The 27,605-nt window shown below is 47.0% G+C and overlaps 1 protein-coding gene across 2 annotated transcripts in view; it reads left to right on the top strand.

The window, feature by feature from the left end:
- ATP9B (ATPase phospholipid transporting 9B (putative)) overlaps window positions 1-27,605 on the top strand; it is a 295,408-nt gene that overhangs the window by 237,677 nt on the left and 30,126 nt on the right. For both annotated transcript variants that reach the window (XM_050768237.1, XM_050768236.1), the window contains exons 16-24: window positions 10,430-10,591; window positions 11,292-11,384; window positions 16,714-16,797; window positions 17,241-17,411; window positions 22,159-22,257; window positions 24,029-24,118; window positions 25,073-25,217; window positions 25,420-25,484; window positions 27,316-27,471. In XM_050768237.1, the coding sequence (XP_050624194.1) occupies window positions 10,430-10,591; window positions 11,292-11,384; window positions 16,714-16,797; window positions 17,241-17,411; window positions 22,159-22,257; window positions 24,029-24,118; window positions 25,073-25,217; window positions 25,420-25,484; window positions 27,316-27,471 (1,065 nt within the window). The remainder of the gene's footprint in view (window positions 1-10,429; window positions 10,592-11,291; window positions 11,385-16,713; window positions 16,798-17,240; window positions 17,412-22,158; window positions 22,258-24,028; window positions 24,119-25,072; window positions 25,218-25,419; window positions 25,485-27,315; window positions 27,472-27,605) is intronic.

Genomic DNA, 27,605 nt, shown 5'->3' with positions numbered 1-27,605 from the left:
CCAAAGAGCATGGTGTGAAAGGGGGAAAGGAGGAACTGGATGACCTTAGTCAGGTGAGTAAGGTCAGCATCAGCAGTGAAAAGCTGCATTGCTAGACGCAGCCCCCACAGGATGTGATCAGCAGCACCTCACCTTCATGGTCGCCCTCCCCAGACCCACAGCCCCAGTCTACTCGTGAGAAAATCACCAGACAAATCAAATTGAGCGATGTTTTACAAAATACCCGACCACTACGTCTCAAAACTGTCGAGGTCATCAAAAACTGGGCAGGGCCAAGCAACTGTAACAGCCAAGAGAAGACATGAAAACTAGATGTGACGTCCGGGTGGGACCTAGGACAAGACAAGGACTTTAGGTAGGAACGAAGGCCGTCCGAGTCACGTATGGATTTAAGCTTTTAAAAATGGAACCTGCTGCTTGCTCAGATTTTATTGACAACTTGAAGAAACACTGTATATATGCACCTTTCAGAAAATTACCGAATAAAAGTTCAGATATGTTTAAGTGCTTTGTCCTTTTTTGTGATTATTTTACAATAGTGGTTTAACCAGTTTCTTCTTTGTGATATTTGGCCTTTAGTATTTATCTTGTAATTGTATGGGAGACACAGGGTCACTGCAGACGGTAGCACAGCTTCAGATCTCACTATAGATCACCCAGTCATATTTCCTCTGCAGAACAAGGTGACAGCTCCAGGTGGTATGGTCTTCCTTTAACTTGTGTCCTTGTGAGATTGGAAAAATGTTAAAAATGTTAGGGAAGAAAAGTGCTTTTCTAGGCACAGGGTCATCATGACCATCTGTGTGGTATTCCGGTGAGTGCCAGCATTGCAGCCTCCCGTTTCACTCCCAGCTGGCTGTGCCTTCACTGGAGAGGCCTTGGGTGTTCTGGGACCTGCAGTGGAAGGAAGCAAGGACGGGCTTCTCTGCTTCACTTTCAGGAAAGTTGGAGACCCATGTCAGACACTAAAAATCAAGGTTGAGGGACAAACATTTTAGCACTGTTAAATATTGCCTCGTTAAAGACATGTAAGCTGACTTCCAGAAGTGCTTCAATAAGAAAATAAAATGTCCTCGTATATGTAGAGTGTTTGAAATGTGAGTGAATACGGAGGGAAGAGTTAACAGTTTGGGAGGGGCCTGCCTCTCCTGGCTAATGTGAGTGGATCGAGAGGGAACACTGAACGGCTCCATGGGGGTCTCTGCTTCACTGGCTTGCGCCGTCCTCCGCATTGTTCCCTTCCCTACCTCTCTCCGCTTAACAAGACAAGTCCTGCAGCTGGAATCGCTGTCCTCAGTGTCCCACAGTGATAGCACAAAAAGATTTAAGGAAACCGGCCTAAAGAATATCTGCACCACGTTTCCGTTTCCTTTATTGCCAGAATTCAGTTTCGAGTTCCTCGGGATTGAATTGATTGTAGAGGTGATGCATGTATGTGATTCTCCATGTAAATAAATCTAAAATAAAGTCCTGAAGCAAATATTGCCGTGATTTCTGCATCTACAGAACTTGGCTCACAGGAATACTCTTTGATTTAATTAATTTAGTATTAACCTATTTGCTGCTTTCAGGTGATTTGCATTTTATATGTGAATAAATGGTTGAGAGGCACACTAGTAACTTCAGGGAGAGAGCGACTCTCTTTCAACTCAGAGCCCGCTTGCCCTGCAGCCGTGAGCTCACCAGGCTGTCCAGGGCCCGGAGAGTCCTGACACGGATTGCTGAGAATGTGTCCCATTTGTGGTTTTGCCGTGTCTTCAGAATTCCACTCAGCTTTCCACTTTTAAATCATTTTAAACAGGAGATTTTCAGCTTTCATGTATTCAAGAAATGAGTCTAAATCGGTGAGCACAGCGCACCTGGACCTGTGTGGGGTACTGAGGTTCTGGGAGGGAAGGAGCCCGGACCTGGGAGTGTTGGTCCCTGGAACGCAGCGGAGGCGCAGTGCGAGTATGTCCTCTGCCGGGGAAGGGGAGGCGCACACAGTGCTCTGATCAGGTGGTCAACGGGGCCTTCTGGAGACCTGGGGTTGAGCCGAAACTAAGACCGCAGGGTGGAGAGTGATGCGGAGGGCCTGGCCGCAGGCAGCCAGCACTCCACACACACCAGGAGCATGAGAGCCCCGGGGCCGGGCCAGGGGGACAGTCAGAGAATGGGTCTCTAACAAATGTATTTGACACTGAGCTAGCTGCCGTCAGTCCCCATAACTGTCTATTGTTGGAAGCTAATCCCCAGTCTTGCTCGGACAGCTTGATTCTGAAGTTGGGAGTTGTAATGACAGGTTGTCTTTGCTGGATCTGCATGTGGGCCATCTGGTTGGCTGGCCGTGCAGAACTCCCACCGGCCTGCCCTCATTGCTTGGAAAACCCTGTCCCACTTCCTCGGGATGCTGTGGGTTTTACATTGGGAGGGAGCTTACGTACTAGGAAGCCTCAGGATGCTGTGGGTGTTACGTTGGGAGGGAGCTTGCGTACTTTAGGAAAGTGTATATTTTAATCTCTCAAACGTCTTTAGGAAGATAATAGACTCAAACTCATCAATCCTTTGCAGTTTTCTTTTAATTTCTACATCTGCTGTCCCTAGATGTAAGTTATTTCTAAGAGCCTCCAAAAAGAACGTCATGACTATATTTCAGATGTACAAAGAGAATTCGCTAGGCTGCCTTCACCTAGTCAAGTCCCCACACTCACCTGCTGCAGAGCTGCAGAGCATGAAATAAGATATGAAAGCTCCAAACCAAAACTGGAGAATCTCCCGTGTCCATGGGAACCAGCGGTTCCTCTGATGTATCTTCAGTAAGGAGGACCAGGTCTGCATGAAGTCCTGAGTACTTAGGTATGAATTCAGGAGCAAAGATTCTAAAAGTACTGCATATCCTCGCTGAAATTATTTTTCTTGTAGTTATTTCATCCGGCAAATTATATATATATATACACACACACACACACACATATATATATATACATACACACACACACACATATATATATATATATATTTTTTTTTTTTTTTGAGATGGAGTGCAGTGGTGCGATCTCAGCTCACTGCAACCTCTGCCTCCTGGGTTCAAGCTGTTCTCCTGCCTCAGCCCCCCGAGTAGCTGGGATTACAGGCATATGCCACCATGCCTGGCTATGTTTAATTTTATATTGTCAAAATTCGGTCCAACAATAGGCAAGTTACATTAGAACAGTAATTCAAGTATCTATATCTTATGAAAACTTTGGATATTCTTTTTTTCTGGTTGGCATTATATAGAGTTAATCCTCAAGGTGATTACAAATTAAAAACAATTAGATGGAATGCTAGGCTAGGTATAAGAAGTTTAACTGATTTTTGTTATAAGCTACTGTTTGCTCAAATGGATTGTGAAACCGAGCGTAAACTAAATAATAAACAGATGTGAGTCACCAAATATAGAAAGCTCAGTCCTGACTGCAGTGGGGCACCAATGAGATGACAGGGTGTTCACGGAAAGATGCAATTTACAGGTCAAAATGTAATCGTAACCTTTCACTGTGTGAATTGGAAATTAGCCTTGGGAGCATTGGCATCATTTACAGCTTGTGGGGAAGAAGTTTTATTGGAAGAAGCAATGGTAGAGCTACACCCTCACTTCCCACTGGAGACGGCGATGCCCAGGTGCCGCCTCCCTCCCTTACGATGGGTCCCTGCTGACCCCCGTGTGCCTTTTTTGGTAATGTGGAGTGTGTCGCTGATGCCCTCAATTACGGGACTGCATCATCCCCAGCACAATTTTAGACTCTCTGTGTACTTAGTAACATGCGGGAAAGTCAGAGAGGGAGTTCTAATTCAAGCCCTGTGGGTGACACGCTATTGAACATTTAACACAGGCATGGGATTCCAGAGTTGTAGCGTCCGTAGAATGGCAGCGCCGTCCGACCTCTAACCCAGCGTCAGAATTGCAACAGCGAGGGTTGACATCTGCCACCGTTACTGCACAGCACACCACCCCAAATGTGGGGCGCAGAACCATTCCAACATTCTCCCGGGTGCATCCTCGGGGCACAGTCAGGCAGCTCCCATCAGTAGGAGAGGGTTCCGACCCTGATGCCACCTCAGGCAGGGGCGATGGGGCCAAGTGGATTCAGTCCTGGCCACATCAGCACTTCCTCAGTGAGTATGCCCTTTCCTGATTTCCAACAAAGCATGAAAATTACAAGCAAAGAATTTCCAGACAGCAGTTTCTCACAGTATTTGGCACACATTAGGCATTGAATTTGCTCCTATTTGTGTAATTTATCTTCTTACTAAGACACTTAAGCAAAACAGACCAAAGTCAAAATTTGCTAATTCCATTTATTTTCAGCAAAAGGAAGATGTATCAATCATGCTTGAGAGTGGGAAGCTTCAGGTTTATAAAGGTGAAATGCTAGGTGCCTCCCAGAGCAGAACGTTCTCAGCACTCAGCAAAGTTAAATCTAGTACTTCAGCCAGGGTCGGACAGGCCTGAAGTATGGTGGAGACTTGGGGATTTTGATTTAGTCTTGCTTTATGTTTTATGTCTTCTGTTAAGTTTTTAAGTTTTAAATTATTATGGGTACATAGTAGTACATACTTATGGGGTACATGTGATATTTGGTACAAGCGTACAACATGCAATGATCAAATCAGGGTAATTGGGATGCCCGTCACCTCCAGCATTTGTCGTTGCTTTGTGTTAGTACGATTCCCGTTCCGTTCTTAGTTATTGTAAAATATGCACTAAATTCTTGTCAGTTAAGGTCACCCTGTCGTGCTACTGAGTGCTGGATCTTCTTCCTTCTATCCGACTGTATTTTTGTACCCATTCACCAGCCCCCTTTGTTACCCCTATCCGTGATATCCCCGATATCCTTCCGGACTCTGGTAACCATCATGTTACTCTGTATCTTTGGGAGTTCAACGTTTTTTTCTTAGCTCCCACGTAAGGGTGAGAAGACCCAACGTTTGTCTCTCTCTGCCCGGCTGATTCACTTAGCGTAATGGGCCCCTGTTCCATTCACACTGTTGTAGATGAAAGGGTCTCATTCTTTAGTGATGGCTGAATAATATTCCATTGTGTATACACCACGTGTTCTTCATCCGTGCATCCAGTGAGGGACACTGCGGCTGATTCCATAACGTGGCTACCGTGAACAGCGCCGCAGTACACGCGAGGGTGCCGAGAGCTCTTCAGTGTCCTGATTTCCTTTCTTTGGGGGATATTCCCAGCAGTGGGATTGTGGATTATATGGTGGCTTTGTATTTAGATTTGGGGGTAACCTCCGTGCTGCTCTCCAGAGGGCTGCACGAATTTATATTCCCAACAACAGTGCTCCCTTTTCCCCACCTCCTCCCTCGCCAGCGTTTGTGATTGCTGTCTTTTGGGTAGAAGCCGTTTTAACTGGGGTGAGGTGATATCTCATTGTAATTTTTATTTGCGTGTCTCTGATGATTAAAGGATATTGAGCATGTTTTTGTATACCTGTTGGCCATTTGTGTGTCTTCTTTTGAGAAATGTCTGTTCAGATCTTTTGCCCATATTTTAATTGAATTACTCAGTTTTTTCCGATTAAGTCGTTTGAGAATCTATAATAATCTTATAGATTCTGCTTATTAATCTCTTGTCAGTGGGTAGTTGGCAAATATTTTCTCCCATTCTGTGGGTTGTCTCTTCACTTCGTTGATTATTTTCTTTGCTGTGCAGTAGCTTTTTAGCCCGATGTGGTCCTGTTTGTCCATTTTTGCTTTGGTTGCCTGTGCTTTTGAGGTCTTACTCAAGAAGTCTTTGCCCAGACCAAAATGCCCTGGAGTATGCCAGCCTATTAGGCCCATTTCCAAATTTGATTAGTGGTTTTAGATACCAAGCAGGTGTTTCCCCTATAAGGATGTCTTTTAATTTTTCAGTCCACCCACAGATACAGTTTCAAGCAGAAAAGGGTTGAGGTCTGACTCACTCCTGGGGTGTAATTCTTCAGCCAGCGCTGTGGGCTGAGACCAGACCCTGCCCCACGTCCCACTACCTGGAGGACCAACAGGTGCTGACCAGGCACCCAGCAAATTGCACTGGCGCTTACCTGCAGGGTTAATTAATAAGAGGGAAGGCTGCTTTTCCCTTAAATACGGAAACGAGTTGCCTCACTTCAGAGTGTTGCTTATAGAAAAATAGTAGTTCTAGACCATTCAGTCTTCTTAGTTGCTAATCTAATACGTAACATTTTGCTGTCCCTGAATTTATAAATAGTTGCCTGTATGGTCTTATTTGTTTAAATGAAATTTGTATTTCTAGATGATAAATTTGGGCTGAGGAGAAACTCCAACACGGTACACAGTCATTCCTCCTTCAGAAAGCAGGTTTTGAAGTGTATTCAGCAGCTGGGGCTGTGGAGTAAACCAGTGGGGCTGGAGAGCCATGTGGGGAAAATGAAGGCCATGGCCGAGGTCAGACCCGGTCCCTGCTGGAAAAGGGAACCCACAGCCCCTGCGCCCCTGAACCCCTCTCCCAGGTTCTGGGAAGGAGGGACCCCAGATGCCAGAGGGCACAGGTTATTTGTATGACGCGTTCTCTCCTCCCCAGTCTAGAGCGGGACCAGTTGGTACTATCCTTGGAAATAGAAAATGGCGCCTCGGAGCACTTCTGCTCTCTGGGATGCAGATGAAGAACTTGAGAAAAGGTGTTTGACTCTCCCATCTCTTACGCCTTTTCTGTAGAAGTGCACATTGGATTTTGTAACTGAAATGACTACAAATTATAGGACAGTAGTTATAATCTCCCTCTCAATACTGCTTTTCCAGAATCATTCTATTCCATATATCACAAGCTCACTTTACTTTGTAAACTTCTTAAAGTATCAGAAATTTATAAAAGGTAAATGCTGATAGATTCAGTACACATCATTTAAAACTGTGTAAATATGTGTGTTGGCCTGTTTGTCTATTTATATTTCCTTAACTAGAGCCTAAAAAATGTTTGGTAAGTCACCTGAGGTCACATGATAGGGAAGGAGCGGGGGCTTTTGCGCTGCGGTCCTCTCAAAAGCTTGCCTGTGGGGCTGGATCAGTGGCAGTGGCACCTGGGCAACCCTGAAAAGGAGGGACAGGTGCCTGTCACCTCCACGCAGCATCGGTGACACCATCGCGATCCCTGGCTTTGCTACCGGCACTCCCCACTTGCACACAGTGTCTCCAGAGCCAGAAGAGACTTGGTATTAGGGTGTTTTCCATTATCTCTGCACACTCCCTCCCCCACACATGGTGTTAGGGTGTCATCTCTGCACACTCCCTCCCTCACATGGTGTTAGGGTGTTATCTCTGCACACTCCTTCCTCTCACACTTGGTGTTAGGGTGTCATCTCTGCACACTCCCTCCCTTACATGGTGTTAGGGTGTCATTGCTTCACACTTCCTTCCCCCACAGTGCCCTGCTGTGGCATGAGAAAGAAAGGAAGCAGCTCTTCACCCTCAGATATTGGAAAGTCATGCTGGAGGTATTCTGTGGTCAGACGTGTGGGGAATTGCTTAGAAAATCTGATTTTAAAAAAGGTTCCTGGTCTGCCTGTGAGTGCATGTCTGGAGGGCTCCTGTGAGAAAGTGTGAGGATGGAGCCCTGGTGTCCTCTTGGTGGCCTTGCTGTGCTGACTGTCCACCACGTGCCCTCACACCTCATTTCGCAAATCCCCGCTGCAGCTCTGAGTGGTGCCTCGGCATGGCTGTTCTGTAGACCAGGACCCTGGGGTTGCAGAGGTGCAGCCATTTGCCCAGGGTTTGGTCCTAACCTGAGCAGCTGGCCACAGAGCCAGAGCTCTGGAGAACTTTGCTGTAGTCTCTCTGAGAGCGTGAACTTATCCTCACAGGAACGTTCAGAAGGCCCTAAGATTGACTTAATGTCCTGGACACTAGACAGAATTTAAAATGTTCCTGAAGTGACTTGAGTTCTCAGAACCCAAGATTTTAAAACCGTTTGTTTGCTAAGAGTGAGGTAGAGGTTAAAACTGAAGGCAAGGACATGCTCATCAGAAGAGGGGCGTGAGAATGAGGTGATGGTTTGAGAAGAGGCCTCGCCCAGGCCGTGAGGTGCTTCAGTGCTGTTGGTGGCGGCAGGCCTGCAGAACAGAGAGGAGACCCCGAAGGAAGCGGCTGTGTTTCTGGGCTGTCCTGCAGTGGTGTGGGATGTTGGAGAGAGCGTGCTCTCCATGGTTACTGTGCTCTCCGTGGTTAGCGTGCTCTCCGTGGTTAGCGTACTCTCCATGGTTAGCATGCTGTCCTTGGTTAGTGTGCTCTTCATGGTTAGCGTGCTCTCCATGGTTAGCATACTCTCCATGGTTAGCATACTCTCCGTGGTTAGCGTGCTCTCCATGGTTAGCATGCTGTCCTTGGTTAGTGTGCTCTCCATGGTTAGTGTGCTCTCCATGGTTAGTGTGCTCTCCGTGGTTAGTGTGTTCTCCATGGTTAGCATGCTCTCCGTGGTTAGCATGCCGTCCTTGGTTAGCGTGCTCTCCATGGTTAGTGTGCTCTCCGTGGTTAGCGTGCTCTCCGTGGTTAGCGTGCTCTCCATGGTTAGCGTGCTGTCCTTGGTTGGTGTGCTCTCCATGGTTAGCATGCTGTCCTTGGTTAGCGTGCTCTCCGTGGTTAGCATGTTCTCCGTGGTTAGCATGTTCTCCGTGGTTGGCGTGTTCTCTGTGGTTGGCGTGTTCTCTGTGGTTGGCGTGTTCTCCGTGGTTGGTGTGTTCTCCGTGGTTGGTGTGCTCTCCGTGGTTAGCGTGCTCTCCGTGGTTAGCGTGCTGTCCATGGTTAGCGTGCTGTCCTTGGTTGGTGTGCTCTCCATGGTTAGCATGCTCTCCGTGGTTAGCATGCTGTCCTTGGTTAGCGTGCTCTCCGTGGTTAGCATGCTCTCCGTGGTTAGCATGCTGTCCTTGGTTAGCGTGCTCTCCGTGGTTAGCATGCTCTCCGTGGTTAGCATGCTGTCCTTGGTTAGCGTGCTCTCCATGGTTAGTGTGCTCTCTGTGGTTAGCGTGCTCTCCATGGTTAGCGTGCTGTCCTTGGTTGGTGTGCTCTCCATGGTTAGCATGCTGTCCTTGGTTAGCGTGTTCTCCGTGGTTAGCATGTTCTCCGTGGTTAGCGTGTTCTCCGTGGTTGGTGTGCTCTCCGTGGTTGGCGTGTTCTCTGTGGTTGGCGTGTTCTCCGTGGTTGGTGTGTTCTCCGTGGTTGGTGTGCTCTCCGTGGTTAGTGTGCCTTTAGCTGCATAATAGGATTGGTATACCCTATTTTTCTAATTAATATCTGGTAGGGAGGTTCCTTTTATAAAGACAGACTTTTATCAGAAAACAATACTTTTTGTCATAAAATACTGTTCACAAAATATTAACTCTAAAAATTGCTCTTCCACTTGTGATTGTTAAATGTTAATAAATCAATAAATAATTACCAATAAGAATATGTTCTGTTTATGAGTACCTGCCCTATGCCAGGGAGTCACTCATGTTATTTTGGCCTCGAAACAATTTGGAAGTCATTTTTCCACTTGGCAGAAGAGGAGCGTGTTCCCAGCAGAATGGCGGCCTGGCCTCAGAAGTGCCGACTTCCACACTTGGCTTAGAACCCAGGCCTGCTTTCTCCTTGTCTATTTGGTCTCCTTTAAACTTGCAAAGATTACATGTAGACACATTAATAGAGTTAATTACTCACCAGTTTATCTCTTATTTTAGAAAAATAAATACAGTAAACATGAGATTCAAACTATTTCCCCTTTCATGGAGTCCATGGAACTGGGGAGGGAGAAACCTTGAAGAGTCGGGTCGCTTGCTCCCTGCCCCCAGACTGATGGGGTGAGCTGCATTCTCGATTTTAACACCATCTGGCTCTAGGGAGCAGTTAACACAAATTGTAAAGGAAGTCTTTATGATCCATCATGGTCTTTATTTTAAAGAATAATACCAGGCCGGGCGCGGTGGCTCACACCTGTAATCCCAGCACTTTGGGAGGCCGAGGCGGGCAGATCATGAGGTCAGGAAATCGAGACCATCCTGGCTAACACAGTGAAACCTCATCTCTACTAAAAATACAAAACAAATTAGCCGGGCGTGGTGGCGGGCACCTGTAGTCCCAGCTACTCGGGAGGCTAAGGCAGGAGAATGGCACGAACCCGGGAGGCAGAGTTTGCAGTGAGCTGAGATCACGCCACTGCAGTCCAGCCTGGGTGACAGAGCGAGATTCCGTCTCAAAAAAAAAAAGAATAATACCAAGTGACTTTGGTCATATTGCTTAGGATTACTCTAGAACAATGTTATTCAAACGTATATACTTAGCCATGAAACCAAAACGTTCTGAACACCTAAGTTTTTCTGCAGCTGTCCCATGTTGGCGAGCTTTCTGAGCACCCCCGTGCTGGCTTGCCCGCGTGCAGCTTTCCTGAGCCAGTGGTGGCCTCAGGCGTTGCTGTCTCCCACAGGTCGCTCTGGTGCAGTGGACAGAGAGTGTGGGCCTCACGCTGGTCAGCAGGGACCTCATCTCCATGCAGCTGAAGACGCCCAGCGGCCAGGTCCTCAGCTTCTGCATCCTGCAGCTGTTCCCCTTCACCTCGGAGAGCAAGCGGATGGGCATCATCGTCAGGGTGAGGCTGCGGCGAGGGTGCCGTGCCACGGCTCCGGACATTTCGTTTTCAGGCCTTTTAGACACAGATTTTCCCAAAAGAAAGTTAAATATTTACTCAAGTGCTTTGTGCTGTTACAGTTTTTTTTTTAATGAAATCTAAGCTAATAATCTATGTCTGAGAAGCCACTGTGTCTCTAGTGAGATAAAATAACTCTCCTAAGTCAACCTAGCCAGAATCAATAATGTGGAATTTACTTATTTTTTGAAATCAACAACTAAAGCTGTTTTGATTTCAACAAAAATAAGATGCCAAAGAGTTTGACTTTTGAACATTGATTTATGACCATAAAGTTGCCAAAATGTACCTTAATTTTTTTTAGCAAACACCAAAATCATGTCTTGGAAGTTGACTAAACAATGAAGCATTCAATCCAACTGTAAAAGTTTAAGAGAATGGATGCAACCCAAATCATACTCATTAACACATTCAGACCTTCAGCCCAGCATCTCAGGATGCACAATCATGTTCTCAATCCTGACGGCACTAGCGCTGAAGAGCGGGACTAGCCCTCTGTGTAGAAACACGTGTGAGTAGCTTACCACACAGGAACACGTTCATAGGAACTGCTTTTTCCATTATGTGTTTTATTAGACTAGCAGTTATTTGCACCAAGCAATGCAGCCTAAATGTGCTTCTGTTTATTCCTGTTCTGTGATAGGATGAATCCACGGCAGAAATCACATTTTATATGAAGGGTGCTGATGTGGCCATGTCTCCTATCGTGCAGTATAACGACTGGCTGGAAGAGGAGGTATGTGAATGATTCTTCACATGGTTCACAGTGTTTTTGTGAACTTTATTGAATAGATGACAGAAAAAGGATATCCTTTCCCCAGCTTGTAGACACTGGTATCATTGGATAAATTGAGCTGTCAAAATGTCAAACCAGATGCTGATGGGAACCACATAGGTTGTCAAACACAGTATCATTTATACTAAATTATTTTAAATGCTTACAGTTCTCAATTTCATAAAGGAGAAAGGACAGGAGTCCTGTCTATTTATTTATAAATAGTTTAATTTTTTTTTTTTTTGAGACAGACACTCTCTGTCAGCCAGGCTGGAGTGCAGTGGCGTGATCTCGGCTCACTGCAACCTCCACCTTCCAGGTTCAAGCCCACCTCCTAGGTTCAAGTGATTCTCCTGCCTCAGCCTCCCAAGTAGCTGGGACTACAGGCACATGCCACCAAGCCCGGCTAATTTTTTTTTGTATTTTTTAGTAGAGACGGGGTTTCACCATGTTAGCCAGGATGGTCTCTATCTCCTGTCCTTGTGATTCACCCGCCTTGGCCTCCCAAAATGCTGGGATTACATGCATGAGCCACCATGCCCAACCAATAGTTTACTTTCTATGTGAATAACAATCATTTTGTTTTGTGGGTGAGTGCATGTCGGTCTATACAAGTAGGTCCTTTCAAAGAATATTTTGTTTATAATAGTGAGAAATAGAAGGCATTATCAATCATTCATTATTCTGAAATAATACTTTATATGTAATCAAAGTTATATTTTAATGTATTTCTTTTGTAACATAAATATTTGCAAGGACATTTTCATTAGAATTTTAACCTGATGCAAATTTGTGCATAAGATTCACCTAAAATTAGAACATAAGATACAAATAAGAAGCAATTCCATATTTCATTAAATTCTCCTGAAGTAACCAGGATTTGTGGGTCGTCTCATGAGGTGGTTTTGTTTATCGTTAAGCTTATGTATAAATCAGTGGTTGGATTTCCGAGGAAAACAGACTGTTGGCATTGCAGTCAACATGGCCCTTTTTGCCGTGTGCGTGTTGCTGTTGGAATTCAGAGCCTCTCCTCCCACCCTGGGACCTCAGAGATGGTCTGTCCGTGCAGCCTCCACACCCCGACGTTCACAGTGGTATTGGTAATATGAATCAATGTCTCCTTCAGGGTTCTTTCATTTAATCAGGGACATGAATAAATTAAACTCCCTGAAGACCTAGTAAAATGCCATAAAAATTACTTTTGGTCATAATGACGTGCAATTATTGTAAAATACTTGTTTAATTTATTTAGCTTTATGAGGTCAAATCAATAAATGTCTTGCAACAGACAGATAATGTCATATGTTTTTCACAAAGATAACTTTATTAAAAATTCTATGTACATTTATTTTCTCAGCATTGTATTTTCTTTCCTTGGAATAGATTGTTGTCCCTTCATCAGTGTCTGTTGTGGTACTACTGTAGTGTGAAAGCCTTTCCTTTTATTACAGACTAAACGAGGCAGTAGGTTCTTCGAGCGCGTCGTTCCGCTTCCTTCAGGCTCCTCTAGAGCTGAATTCTTGGCTGTCAACTTGTGTTCTCCAAATGTTTAAAAAAAAAAAAAAAATTTCCATGATCACATAACAGAACCAGTTTTTGCAAACCTGAGATGTAAGAATATGTAAGTCTGTGAACAGACTTAAAATAGTGATGTTCTGAGCCGGGCACGGTGGCTCAAGCCTGTAATCCCAGCACTTTGGGAGGCTGAGACGGGCGGATCACAAGGTCAGGAGATCGAGACCATCCTGGCTAACACGGTGAAACCCCGTCTCTACTAAAAAACACAAAAAACTAGCCGGGCGAGGTGGCGGGCGCCTGTGGTCCCAGCTACTCGGGAGGCTGAGGCAGGAGAATGGCATAAACCCAGGAGGCGGAGCTTGCAGTGAGCTGAGATCCGGCCACTGCACTCCAGCCTGGGCGACAGAGCCAGACTCAGTCTCAAAAAAAAAAAAAAAAAAAAAAAAAAAAAGTGATGTTCTGGATAGCTGGAGGTGTTGAGGTGATTGGCTTCCTTCCCTCTAAACACAAACTTGAGTTAGGCCCTGGACATTGTATCGTAAAGGAAACAAGCACAGGTGACCCTGAACAACACGAGGGTCAGGGGCTCCAACCCCTGACGCAGTTGAAAATCAGCCTATCACTTCAGACTCCCAAACACATAACTACTGACAGCCTTCTGTCAACCGAAGCCATACCGGTAACAGGGATAGATTGATTATCACAATGTGTATGTGACGTGAATTGCATTCTGCATTGTTACAAGAAAGTAAGTTAGAGCAAAGAAAGTGTTATTAAGAAAATCATAAGGAAGAGAAAATGTATCTACTCGTCAGTAAGTGGGAGTGGGCCATCGTAATGACCTTCTGACCTTCTTCCTCACGGTCTTCATGTTGAGGAGGCTGAGGAGGAGGAGGGGTTGGTCTTGCTGTCTCAGGAGGGCAGAGGCAGAACAGGTGGAGGAGGTGGAAGTGGAGGCAGGAGGCGCAGGCTCTTTCCGCATAAGCTTTACTGAAAAAAATTTGCATAAAAGTGGACCTGTGCTATTCAAACCCATGTTGTTTAAGAGCCATCTGTAGCTAAAATTGGGAATGACGAGGTATAATGGATGACAGCCTTGCCTTTGTAATTCACAGTAATTGTCACCTCCTTTGTCTCCTGTAACACATGACCCTATAGAGGTCACTATTCCGATTCCTGAACAGGAGACGGGAAGAGACACAGCTGTTGGATGCATGAAGAGGGGTGCTAGACCCACACCTCTCCTCCAGCCCTTCCTGCCATCCCTGCAGCCTCCAAACCAACGTCAAATCCAATCAACTGGATGAATTAAAAAGAAATTGCAAAAAATCTGAAGAGTTCAATAATGTTTATTTGCCTACAAATTAACCTGGATCAGCAGATAGTACACTGGCTTCATCAGAGTGGGGCCTCCCATGCGCAGGGCTGCCTGTTGCCCAGGAGAGATGATGGGTGATGACAGGGTCTCTGCACGTGACTGGGGGCTGTGATGTGCATGCGTGCACCGTGATGTGTTTCCAAGCGCACGGTGTGCCTGGAGGTTTCTCAACACTTCTCCTGGGCAGTGCTGAGAACGGTCAGATGCCCAAAGCCCCAGCTCTCCGGGCCGCAACTGCCCATCTCTGGCTTTCTGTTGCTGCCTGCGGAGCTGGCCTCTCTGCTGCACGTCCACCCTGAGGGCTGGCGGAGCCTTCCTTAGCGGCACTGTCGCGTTTCCTCTCCCGACCATGCAGACTGTCAGTGTTCAGTGCAACCTTGCACAAACCAGGTTTACTAGTGTTTGATCTTCTTTTCCGTAAACAAGTGTAGCTAATTAACTTCTTTAGGATATCTTTGCTTAAGTGTCTGCATTATCAACGTTCACATTTTTAATGTTTTAAGTGTACATTGAAAATAATGTTTGTGATTCGTTGTTCTCTAGCTATAATGTAGAGCTCTATTCTCCTTGGAGGTTACCAAGATAGCCTCTAGAAGACCTCTCCTCTCGCCGGGGATCATGGTGGCGGGCGGGTTTGCAGCTGCACCACCTCTGCGGGGCTCACGGTGGGCCGTAGCTGAGTTGGGAGCGTCCACCTGAGCTGCAGAAAGTTCCTGTGGCTTCAGGAAGATGTGATTACCACTGATTTCTTTGTATTATCAACCCTAATGCCAGAGACTGCTAAACCTGCCAGAGATAGGAGCTTTATAAACACTGTTAAAATTTGGAAGAGTTCCTCAAATTTGAAATTTAAGAGGGAGTCAACAACAACTGGATGGAGAGTCCTAAGCAGCCAATCTTTCAGGACCTTCCAGGACACAGAGAAGCCCTGTCTACAGGGAGGGTTGCCGTTAAAGCATCTTAAAGTATGTTAGCCCTAATAATTGCTAGGCCGGGCGTGGTGGCTCACGCCTGTAATCCCAACACTTTGGGAGGTCGAGGTGGGCGGATCACGAGGTCAGGAGAACGAGACCATCCTGGCCAACGTGGTGAAACCCCATCTCTACTAAAGATACAAAAAAATTAGCCAGGCGTGGTGGTGTGCACCTGTAGTCCCAGCTGCTGGGGAGGCTGAGGCAGGAGAATGGCGTGAACCGGGGAGGCAGAGCTTGCAGTGAGCCGAGATCACACCACTGCACTCCAGCCTGGGAGACAGAGCAAGACTCCATCTCAAAAAAAAAAGTAGAAACTGCTAGATTCAAAAATTGATAGTTTGGACAGTTATATAGCTTGGTGTTCATTACTTTGTTTTTTTAAATGTACTTTTCATAAAACACACCACAACTTTAAAGCTTAGGCACACCTCACCCAGCACTTAGTCATCAACTGTAAGGTCCCTGTGTGTCCCTGGAAGAGGGCCCCACTGTCCTGAGCCCTGTCCTGGTCCACACAGCAGAGGGGGGTGGGGTTGTCTCCTGGCAGCCCCAGCACCCCCTTAGCTGTCCGGGAGCCCAGCACCCTCCAATCCCTGCCTCTTGTCTGCACCCCCCAGACGTTGGCCCCTTGACCAGGACTGTGTGTGCTCACAGCTAAGTCGTGGACCCTCCATCACTGACTGCACTTACTGCATGTGATCGGCTGCCGTGCGAGGCCAGTTAAATGCATGTTTAAAATAGAGCAACAAGAACTTACACAGATTCACAGGGTTAGTCCCAGAGCAACACTCTTATGAGCCCATTTCTATTAAAGAGGAAACAAGCACAGAAAAATTAGGTCATTTGCCCAAAAACACAGAGTCTGTGGTAGAAACAGTTTTCAGGCCCAGCCATCTGGTTCTAAATCCGTGGTATTACAACATGCCAGGGGGGTGCACCTCTCCCCCAGTGCACACCAGGAGCCCTCCCTGGCACCAGGTGCTCCCCTCGCCCCATCCCCAGCACTGCCACGTGCACCCTCCGTGTGTGCTCGTTACATGCAGTCTGGTGTCCACACTCTGGAGTGGTGGTGTTTAAGGAATCAGAGTGTGTTTTCTTGAAAAGCCCGTGCTGTGGTAAAAGGAAGCTCTGCTAGGCACCAGGAGAGTCCAGGCGGAGGCGCCCCAACTCCATCCAGTGTCTTTGGCTCTCAAGTGAAGGGGTTAGTAGGATTCGAGATACCAGACAGGTCGGGAGGTTAAAAGGATGCGTTGTATATAAAGGTGTCCCTCTGCTGAGTCGTCTCTGGTCTTGGTGATGAAGGTGGGCACAGGACATGAGGGCAGGGCACCAACAGTCAGAGTGTGGTGCTACCCCGGCCCCACACACGGCTGCAGGGGCTCTGCTGGGCCCACCTGTGACTCGGCCTCTCCTTTTCCAGTGCGGAAACATGGCTCGCGAAGGACTGCGGACCCTCGTGGTTGCAAAGAAGGCGTTGACAGAGGAGCAGTACCAGGACTTTGAGGTGAGCTGACTCCCCGCCATCTCATCCTCCTACGACGTTTCCTTCCTTCTGCTGAAATTAGCTCTTTCTGTCTTTGTATGAAATTAGAGCTGGGACTGCTGTAGCCTAGGAGTGAAGGCAGCTTCACTCAGCAGGAGCATGGGGTGATCCTCTCTGCATTTCTGTTTCCACCACTTCTCCAGCCTGCTGGGAAAGGAGTGTCACAGAAGCAAAGAAGTGCCAGTTTCCTTAGAATTGTGCTTGATAACTCCTAAGTGGTCACAGTCCAGTCGAGTTGAGTACACATAGAGGATGTGCACACAGGCGCCTCCCCCACTGTCCCCAGAGCCCGTGCAGTCCAGCTCTGTGGAGTACACACGTGGAGCATGTACACACGTGGAGCATGTACACACATGGAGCACGTACACACGTGTGCACACAGCCGCCTCCCTCTCTGTCCCCAGAGCCGATACACTCAGGCCAAGCTGAGCATGCACGACAGGTCCCTCAAGGTGGCCGCGGTAGTTGAGAGCCTGGAGAGGGAGATGGAACTGCTGTGCCTCACCGGCGTGGAGGACCAGCTGCAGGCGGACGTGCGGCCCACGCTGGAGATGCTGCGCAACGCCGGGATCAAGGTACCGCGGGCTCACCTCTGCTGGTGCGTGCTGCTTGTGCTGAAGCAAACTGCTTTTCCTTGGGCACGCTGATTTGTGAAACTCCTGTGGGGTCGTGGTTGTGAGCGAGCTCTGTAAGCAAAGCTGCCCACGAGCTCCCCTCCTTCCTTAGGGACGTCTGCGCACACAAGTCCCCACGCCGTCCCTGCCCCAGACCTTCCTCTCCACACCTCTTCCCTCTTTGGATACCCTGGCCTTTTTGAAGAGGAGCCCTGGTCCGAGCCCTGGTCCCAGCCCTGGCGATGTCAAACTCTCACATGCCATTTCCCAGGGATGGTTATGTACCCCCCGACAGGACGCATGGGGCCAGTGCCCATCGCCCTGGCCACTGCCGGCCAGGCGTCTGCAGCCATTCCTGGGTTGGCTGGCACTCATGCCCTTGCCCCCAGCCTGTCACAACCCTGCACCTGGCAAGGCTGGGCCACTGTGTTCTCTGTGTAACGTGGCCTCCTCCTGCAGGGGCCTGTGTGCCTCCCCTGTGAGCACTCACAGCTCCGGGTACGTCCAGTGTGACAGCACGTGTTCTGTGAGGATGGGAGTGCTTGACAACTCAGGCCTCATGTGGGCTTTGGCTTCATTCTTGGTTAAATTGTGCCAGATTTGGAATCATCTCGTGCTTCAGGGCATATTAGAGTTGAGAATATAGAATATTCAGACATGCACTACATCCATTTTATTGATGTTTTTGAAGAAATAATGCATCCACATTGTCACAAACTCAGAAAGCACAAAAGGACACCCTATGGAAGCCGCTTCTCACTGCTGGGCTCAGCGGCAAAAGCCTGCCCCAGAGATGGCTGGACGTGCAGGGCAGGTGCAAAGCTGCTTGTCCTCCCTCTGGCTCTTCGTTCTTTCCCAGCACCTTCTCCGTAGCTGGAGGACACCCCCTCCACCTCGGCTGTGTGGCTCATGCCCCCACCCACACCATGCTCCCAGCAGCAGTGTCCCATCTCCAACAGGCAGTGCCCACCTTCCCCGTGCTCCCCAAGGCAGTGCCACATCTCATCCAGCTGTGTGGTCCTTGGCAGTTTAAATATGGTGTCTGCGAAATGTGTTTCCTTTGGATGGGAGAGGTTAGGCATCCTGGCCATGCTTCTTGGTGGCTTCCCCCAGATGCTGTGTGGCGGGGCCCATGCTCCCTGCCTGCCGACCTGCTCTCTGGCTCTTTCACTTACTGATGTGTCCTCTTCCTACACAGGGGAAATTAGCACCTGTGGTGTAAGTTTTATTTTTCAGGAGCTTTCCTCACATGTTCTCATTGAAGCCAAAAGGTCAACGCAGATTGGTTAAGATAATTTATTTTAGCATTACCTCGAGGACCTGGGGCTCAGAATGGAAAAAAGTGTAACTTAGTTTTCAGAGAAAAGCTGTATATCTAGACTAGAGGGACGGAACTGAAGGACAGTGTCAGAAGTCAAAGCTTTGCCAACTTCAGATAAAAAATACATCCCTCTAGCTTCGATGAAGATGCTGTGCCATGGACAGAAAATGGGCAACTGTTTCCTTGCTGTCTAGAGGTCTGCATGGTGAAGAGACTTGTAAGATTTAATGTCCATCTGAGATCGCAGTAGGAAGTGTGTCATGAGGCTGTATCATATCCATCTGAGATCACAGTAGGAAGTGTATCATGATCACAGTAGGAAGCATGTCATGATCGCAGTAGGAAGTATGTCATGATCACAGTAGGAAGTGTGTCATGATCGCAGTAGGAAGTGTGTCAGGAGGCTGTTCATATCCGACTGAGATCACAGTAGGAAGTGTGTCATGATCGCGGTAGGAAGTGTGTCATGATCGCGGTAGGAAGTGTGGCATGATCACAGTAGGAAGTATGGCATGATCTCAGTAGGGTGTCATGATCGCAGTAGGAAGTGTGTCATGAGTCTGTATCATAGAGATCGCAGTAGGAAGTGTATCATGATCACAGTAGGAAGCGTATCATGATCGCAGTAGGAAGTATGTCATGATCACAGTAGGAAGTGTGTCATGAGGCTGTATCATATCCATCTGAGATCGCAGTAGGAAGTGTATCATGATCGCAGTAGGAAGTATATCATGATCTCAGTAGGAAATGTGTCATGATCGCAGTAGGAACTGTGTCATCAGGCTGTATCATACCCGTCTGAGATCGCAGTAGGAAGTGTATAATGATCGCAGTAGGAAGTATGTCATGATCTCAGTAGGAAGTCTGTCATCGCAGTAGGAAGTGTGTCATGAGGCTGTATCATATCCGTCTGAGATCGCAGTAGGAAGTGTATCATGATCGCAGTAGGAAGTATGTCATGATCTCAGTAGGAAGTGTGTCATGATCACAGTAGGAAGTGTGTCATGAGGCTGTATCATATCCGTCTGAGATCGCAGTAGGAAGTGTATCATGATCACAGTAGGAAGTGTGTCATGATCTCAGTAGGAAGTGTGTCATGAAGCTGTATCATATCCATCTGAGATCGCAGTAGGAAGTGTATCATGATCGCAGTAGGAAGTGTGTCATGATCTCAGTAGGAAGTGTGTCATGATCGCAGAAGGAAGTGTGTCATGAGGCTGTATCATATCCGTCTGAGATCGCAGTAGGAAGTGTATCATGATCACAGTAGGAAGTGTGTCATGATCTCAGTAGGAAGTGTGTCATGAAGCTGTATCATATCCATCTGAGATCGCAGTAGGAAGTGTATCATGATCGCAGTAGGAAGTGTGTCATGATCTCAGTAGGAAGTGTGTCATGATCGCAGTAGGAAGTATGTCATGATCTCAGTAGGAAGTGTGTCATGATCGCAGTAGGAAGTGTGTCATGATCGCAGTAGGAAGTATGTCATCATTGCAGTAGGAAGTGTGTCATGAAGCTGTATCTGGTTTCAGAGTAATTGTTCATGTAGAAATTCAAAATGACAAGAGAACAATTCTGACTCAGAAAGTTTAGATTACTAAACTTAATTGTATTGTATAGCCAAAAAGTTGAATAAAGAAGTGTGATTAGCAGATGAGCTGGGTGTGGTACTGTGTGCCTGGGATCCCAGCTACTCGGGAAACTGAGGCGGGAGGTTCAGTCGAGCCCCAGAGTTCATGGCAAGACCCATCTGTAAATCGACACATGAATGAGTGACCAGATGACCCCTGCATTTCACTGTAACTTTTTAGTAAACTTCACCTCAGTCTACTTCTTACTTTATATGTGCTAGACTATTAGTATATTAAAGTAGTGAATATCCCTTGTATTAAAATTTGGATCTTTACATCAATTATTTGCTAAATTATATGACTTTGTCGAGTTTTGCTCTTTATTCTGTACATTATGTAAAGTCTGACTTCAGATGTTCCTCTGAAACTCGAAGGTGATTTTCAGCGGGACCTCACTGCATTTCCTGAATCCCACTCAGGTTGCCGCAGTGCTAGTTCTTCTTCAACTTTGTCACAATAATGTGTCATAATCTTAGGTCCAATAAATGAATATAAGTCTGTAAAATAAATACAAAGCACAAATCTTAGACATTGAGAGAGCCACAGGTGGAGCGTGCTTAAGCAGATAATCGGTACACTGTTGAAGCTGTTTTTCTGCTTCCTGTTTCCAAAAATGCATATTTCAATATAATACATACGAAATCTGAGAAATTCAGCTAATGAGAATATTACTGGAATTTCTTTGCTGTTATATATATCAAATATCCTGATATCTATTAAGTATCCTGATATTTTATTGTCTAGGGATACATATACACATAAGATGTGCATGGGTATGCAATTTTTAAATGTAAAAGTGCTACTATTTAACATGTTTTATATGACATATACAACTTTTGGCTTGACTATGGGCCAGTTACCCATTGAACCTCTGTTTCCAACTTAAAAACTAGCAAACTGCAGTAAAGGTCTTCCTGAGCCTCCCAGCCTGGCAAACTGTGACTGTGTGCTTGGTGTGGAATGCTGTGTGGACAGCGCCTCTGACACTCACAGCTATCCTTATTAGACTTAGCCTGCGAGTGCCGGGCCCAGGTGTTACTCGCGTGCCTCCAGATCTCAGCTGCTGTATCTACATATCACTGTGCTCTCACTTGTTCCACCTTAAGCAAGTTCACACACCGTTTAGTTGTGGTTGAATGTGTGTAGCGTGACCTTGTTGAAGTCTGCATTGCCGACACACCATTTAGTTGTGGTTGGATGTGTGTAGTGTGACCTTGTTGAAGTCTGCGTTGCCGATTCTTGTGCAGCCAACACCACCATCCCCTCCAGAACTGTTCCATCTTCCTAAACGGGAACTGCCCCTCTCCCCATTCCCCTTCCCCTAGACCCGGGCACCCACCATCTACTTCTTTCTCTATGGATTGGATGGCTCTAGGGACCTCATGGAAATGGGATCAGACATTGTTTGTCCTTTTGTGACTGGCTTCTTTCACTCAGCATAATGTCCTCAAGGTTGAACCACATCGCAGCCTGGGTCAGAATTTCCATCCTTTTTCAAGGCTGAATAACACTCCGTTGTGTGGATGGAGCACATTTTGCTCGTCCATTTATCTGTTGATGGGCACCTGGGCAGAATTTCCATCCTTTTCAAGGCTGAATGACACTCCGTTGTGTGGATGGAGCACATTTTGCTCATCCATTTCTGTTGACGGGCACGTGGCTTGCTTGCACCTTCTGGCTGTTGTGAATTATGTGAGACTCAGAGATGAGCGTGTCCTTGTCTTGTTGAAGTTCACCAGTTTAAATTGCTTCGTAGATATGGATGCTAACAGGCGATAAACTCGAGACAGCTACTTGCATTGCCAAAAGTTCACATCTGGTGTCTAGAACACAAGACATTCATATTTTCAGACAGGTAAGTATGTATCTTAATCACTTTGAATTTTTAAACATTTATCTCACACAAATAAAGCCTATTGTTTTTCTCAGAATATATGTTCAGTTATTTACTAATCACTAAATATCTTTTTAAAAAGAAATACTGTAATTTTTTTAATTTATAAAAACATGTTCAAATAGATATTTTTAACCACATACATTAATAATGATCAAAAGCTGCTTTTTGACAGATTGAACAAACTCTAAGTTCAAAAGTATTTTTTGGTTATACTATTAGTATTTTTTTTACTATTTTAAAAGAGGCATACTGCAGTTATTTTCAATTTGTAAAAATGTATATTGATAAAAAATTACATTTTTCTACAAGTTACACATACTACATGTTGTCTGAAGCTGCTGTTGTGAAACAAGCTATAAATACAAAATAGGAATGTGTTTTTAATCACTGCCATTTTCAGAGCAAGTGCTGCCTTAATTAGTTCAAAGAAAATTGATAGAAATGATCTAAGTTTATGTGTTTACTGTATGTATTAGTTATGACTAAATTTAATTCAAACAAAAAATAAAAATTTCTTGTTCTTGATTGATGGTGGGTGAACAGACATTCTGTGTCTGCGTCTGTTCTAAATGAATTGCTTGCACCTACAGAAGGAGTTATTTGAATATAATTTACATGTAAATGTAGTTTGTTTTGAAGCATCAGAATCGCAAATTAGGCCCTGAAGACTACTATTTGCAATTAAATTATTAATGCTTCTGATAAAACTTCAGATCAATTTTTGTTGACTTTTCAGTGTTATAGCACCACAAATTAAATTTTTCACAATAAAACCTACCTATTTAAAGATGAGTCTGAGATTGTTAATTTGAACCACATGAAGCTTTTAATTTATTTCGGTCCTATTAATAGGACTATTAATATATCATTTATTTTATGCTCCATAAAATCTCCACAGAAAGAATATGAAAAACCAGTTACGTTGGTTTCTGAAATGTTTTTGTTCTAAAACGAAGGATATTTCAAGATTATGACTTAATTTTACTCTTTTAGGTTTTTTAAAAATCTCTCAGACACTGAGTAAAACCTAATGGAGTAAGTTGAAACCCATGGCAGAGACAACACGAGCAATTAAGTATTTTGCATTATTTGACCTATTATGAAAAGAGATGTATTTACATAACACCTTGGTTTGAGAGCGTCCTGCCTCTTACCCGATGTGTGGCGATGAGGAGCTTGGCCTCCCTGGGCTCTGGTGCCCTGTCGGGTGGAAGCCTCGTTCTGCAGAGCCATGTCCGTGATGCTGCCAGTCAGTGACTCAGCAGTGCTGCTCCCCACACCAGCCTACCCTGGCCTGTTGCTCTGATAAATAATCACCTCGTGGAAATTACAAGAAAATTCTTAATCATTATCGTTGTATATTAAGGGAGTATATTTATAAAAGGCAATTACTTTCCCAAACTATCCAGAGGGTAATTATTAACTCACAGGCACCCTTTACGTAAATTTCATCAGCGTGGGGATTCCACTGCATTCCTCACTGTAAGTTTCCTGCTTGCAGTTGCCACAAATGTGAAAATGATTTGTGTTAACTGAGTGGTAGACACACCCAGCACTGCCGGAGGAATTGGAAAGGACCTTCTTCTGCGTCCAAATCCTAAAGCTACTTTAGTTTCAGATGATAACCCCAAAACAGTCCACCGTGACTCTGCAACTAATGCCCTGTTTCTCTGTGCCTCTAACTTAGACAACATTTTAATTTGGGATTCTTTTTTCTCCCTTAATGGAGGTAACCAATCGGGGAGAGGCACATTTGGAGCTGAATGCATTTCGAAGGAAGCATGATTGTGCACTGGTCATATCTGGGGATTCTCTGGAGGTAAGGCTGGACCCTGAGTGAGTACATGTGTGTCTGTCTGTGTCTCTGAGGCAAGGCTGGCCCCTGGCCGAGCGTGTCCGTCCATCCCAGTGCACCGAGGGCTTGTTGAGTCGAGTGCTTTTGCCTGTCTGTGCTGTTTCGGCAGTCTCCGTTCCGTAGCCGCTGCACCTGCCACTCTGGAAAGCAGCCCCAGCCTGAGGAGATGTCAGAGCTGGATCTCAGCGGTTATTACTCCTCCTTTACACATTGAGAGTCTGAAAGCAGGGCTGGGTCACGGTGATTGTTACTCCTCCGTTAGACACTGAGAGCCTGAAAGTGCTGCAGGAGACCTGGAGCAGGAGCGACAGGAGCCTGTCCAGCGCTGTGGTTCTGGCTCTCTGTCCTGTCCACGTTGCATCCGCTGGAGCAGGAGTGTCCCAAGTAGCTTCATGCCTCGTTTTCCTCGCACGCGCGGCCCCCGGCTGAGAGAGCTGTGGCACCGGGGCTGGTGGGAGCCTCCCCCTGCACAGCTGTTGCACAGGCTCATGGACTTAATCGTCCTGGACCGTCCCCAGAGCAAGCACTCCAAGAAATCTGGCAGAAGCTGCCCCAGAACGTCACTGGGTCACATGAGGTTGTTCAAGAAAGTCACTAAGGCAGCCTGGATTCCAGGGGAGGGGGATCAGACCAGAAGGTCATGTCGTAGCTCAAATCCCAGAGGATTCTCTCTGGTACTTCAAGTGGAAGAACTTCCCTGGGCAGGAGGATGGTTCCGTGTTATGTAGAATTTCTTCCCATGGTTTTTATATTTTCCCCTGTCCGTGAGTCTTGTGAAGTGATTCACAGAATACTGAAAAGACTGAGAACGGTGGCGTCTGTGGGCTTTGCTCCCGTGGTTTTGCACTTTCTGCATCACACAAATCTGGGACAGTGTTGTCGACCATAAGGCGAAATAACACAGGCTTTGTTGTCCAGGTTTGTCTAAAGTACTACGAGCATGAGTTCGTGGAGCTGGCCTGCCAGTGCCCCGCCGTGGTGTGCTGCCGCTGCTCACCCACGCAGAAGGCCCACATCGTGACACTGCTGCAGCAGCACACGGGGAGACGCACCTGCGCCATCGGTGAGAGCCGCCACCCCGCTCACGGGGAGGTCTCCAGAGAAACCCGCAGGCTGACATTGACGGGCAGAGTTTGTTCCATCTCTAAAACTAGACTGATTTCGTTTCTATTCATGGAAGTTTCTGAAATAGCTGCTGATGGTAACAAATGAAAAACGTGATGATGGATGGGGTTTTATTTTATCTCACTTGTCTTGCTTTGCAGGTGACGGAGGAAATGATGTCAGCATGATTCAGGCAGCAGACTGTGGGATTGGGATTGAGGGAAAGGTAGGTTCCCCCTTTTATCAACACATCAGCACACACTCAGCACACAGCACACATCAACACGACTCAGCACATGCTGGGCCATTGTACACTCAGCACCTACTCAGTGCACATCAGCACATGCTTAGCACACACTCGGTCAGCACGCACTCCGCACGTGCTCAGCACACAGCACACATCAGCACACGCTCAGTCAGCACACACTCAGCACGTGGTCGGTTAACACACATCAGCACGTTCTCAGCACACAGCACACGCTCGGCACACAGCACACATCAACACGACTCAGCACATGCTGGGCCATTGTACACTCAGCACCTACTCAGTGCACGTCAGCACGTGCTTAGCACACACTTGGTCAGCACACATCAGCATGTGCTTAGCACACAGCACACATCAGCACATGCTCAGCACACAGCACACATCAGCACACGCTCAGTCAGCACACACTCAGCACGTGCTCGGTCAACACACATCAGCACGTGCTCAGCACACAGCACACGCTCGGCACACAGCACACATCAACACGACTCAGCACATGCTGGGCCATTGTACACTCAGCACCTACTCAGTGCACGTCAGCACGTGCTTAGCACACTCTCGGTCAGCAAACATCAGCACATGCTCAGTGCACAGTCAGCACACACTCGGCACACACTTGATCAACACGTGCTCAGCGCACACTCAGCACACTCGTTTAGCACACCACATACGCTCGGCACACACTAGGTCAGCACACGTCAGCACGTGCTCAGCACATACCTGGTCATTTTACACCCAACACATGCTCATTGCACGCTTGGTCAGAACACATGCTTGGTGAATGCACACTTGGTCAACACGTGTGTTCAGCACACAGTCAGTCAGCACAGCCTGAAGAGCCTGGTGTGTCCCAGGCACTGAACTGTACATTTGAGTAAAGGAGGAATTGGTCAGAGTCCCCTGCTTCAACCCCACATTTCATAAAGACGATCCTGCCACATGCATTAGAGCCCAGCCCTCGGCAACTTGCTGTTGGCGGAGTGGCATGCAGGGAGGTGTCACTCTTAGTCACCTGCCCTCGGACTCAGTCTAGATGTCAGCAGATTGGCCAGCAAGCCTTTCCGTGGCCTCCCTCCTGTTCCCACATGCCATTCTCTGTGTGGTTCCTCCCTCCTGTTCCCACGCGCCATTCTCTGTGTGGTTGCCTGTGTCTCCTGGCTGAGCTGTGGTTTGAGGTTCATCTTCTGTGCCAGCCTTATCTGTGTTACGCTCTCTTTATCCACAGTCACTTAAATGTTAATACAGACACACCCAAAAAGACCTGGAAAATTCACCCAGCTCAAGCAAGTGTGGCTTTTTCCTTGGCTACTTCCTTTCGTAATGCCTTACAACAGAATTGTGAAAGAGGAGATAGATTATTTCTTTAAATATGAAAAACGGAGAACTGCCTTGAAGAAGCCCAAGATGATAGGGGCGTCCTCCCACAGGGCTGGCCCTTGCTCATATCACAGGGCCGTCTTCCGACAGGGCTGGCCCACGCTCAGATCACAAGGGAATGCTTCAACAGGGCTGGCCCGGGCTCTGCGACTCTGCTGACTCCTGTGACACCCACAGACTATCGGAGCCGAGCTCTCCTGAAGTGCTTGTGAGAGCCTGGGCTGGTGCTGGGGGCTCTTCCTGCCCCTGTGCCTAAGACCGTAGGACCTGCCCCCATTGACATAGCTGAAGCTCTAAAAGTCTTGCAGAGAACTTCAGTCTTTGTCAAATGTAGGCTGAGTTCTAAAACTCAGCTTTTGGAGTCTGATTTCCAGTGTCCGCAGTGTTTGAAAGGCCCCGTGTGCTTTTCTTTCAGGAGGGGAAGCAGGCCTCGCTGGCGGCCGACTTCTCCATCAGGCAGTTCCGGCACATTGGCAGGCTGCTCATGGTGCACGGACGGAACAGCTACAAGAGGTCAGCAGCACTCGGCCAGTTCGTCATGCACAGGGGCCTTATCATCTCCACCATGCAGGTACTGAGCCTTCTGTGCTGGCACCGAGGAGGGCAGCGTCCGGGAGAGGAGGTGCTGAGTGCTGCTGGAAGTACCTGGGCTGTGCTTAGGAGGTAGCGAGGCCCCTGAGAGGCCTGGGGCCACAGGTGCTTGTG

Source organism: Macaca thibetana, chromosome 18 (assembly GCF_024542745.1).
Source record: "Macaca thibetana thibetana isolate TM-01 chromosome 18, ASM2454274v1, whole genome shotgun sequence".
Lineage (NCBI taxonomy): Eukaryota > Metazoa > Chordata > Mammalia > Primates > Cercopithecidae > Macaca > Macaca thibetana.
This window is presented reverse-complemented; position numbering and strand designations above follow the sequence as displayed.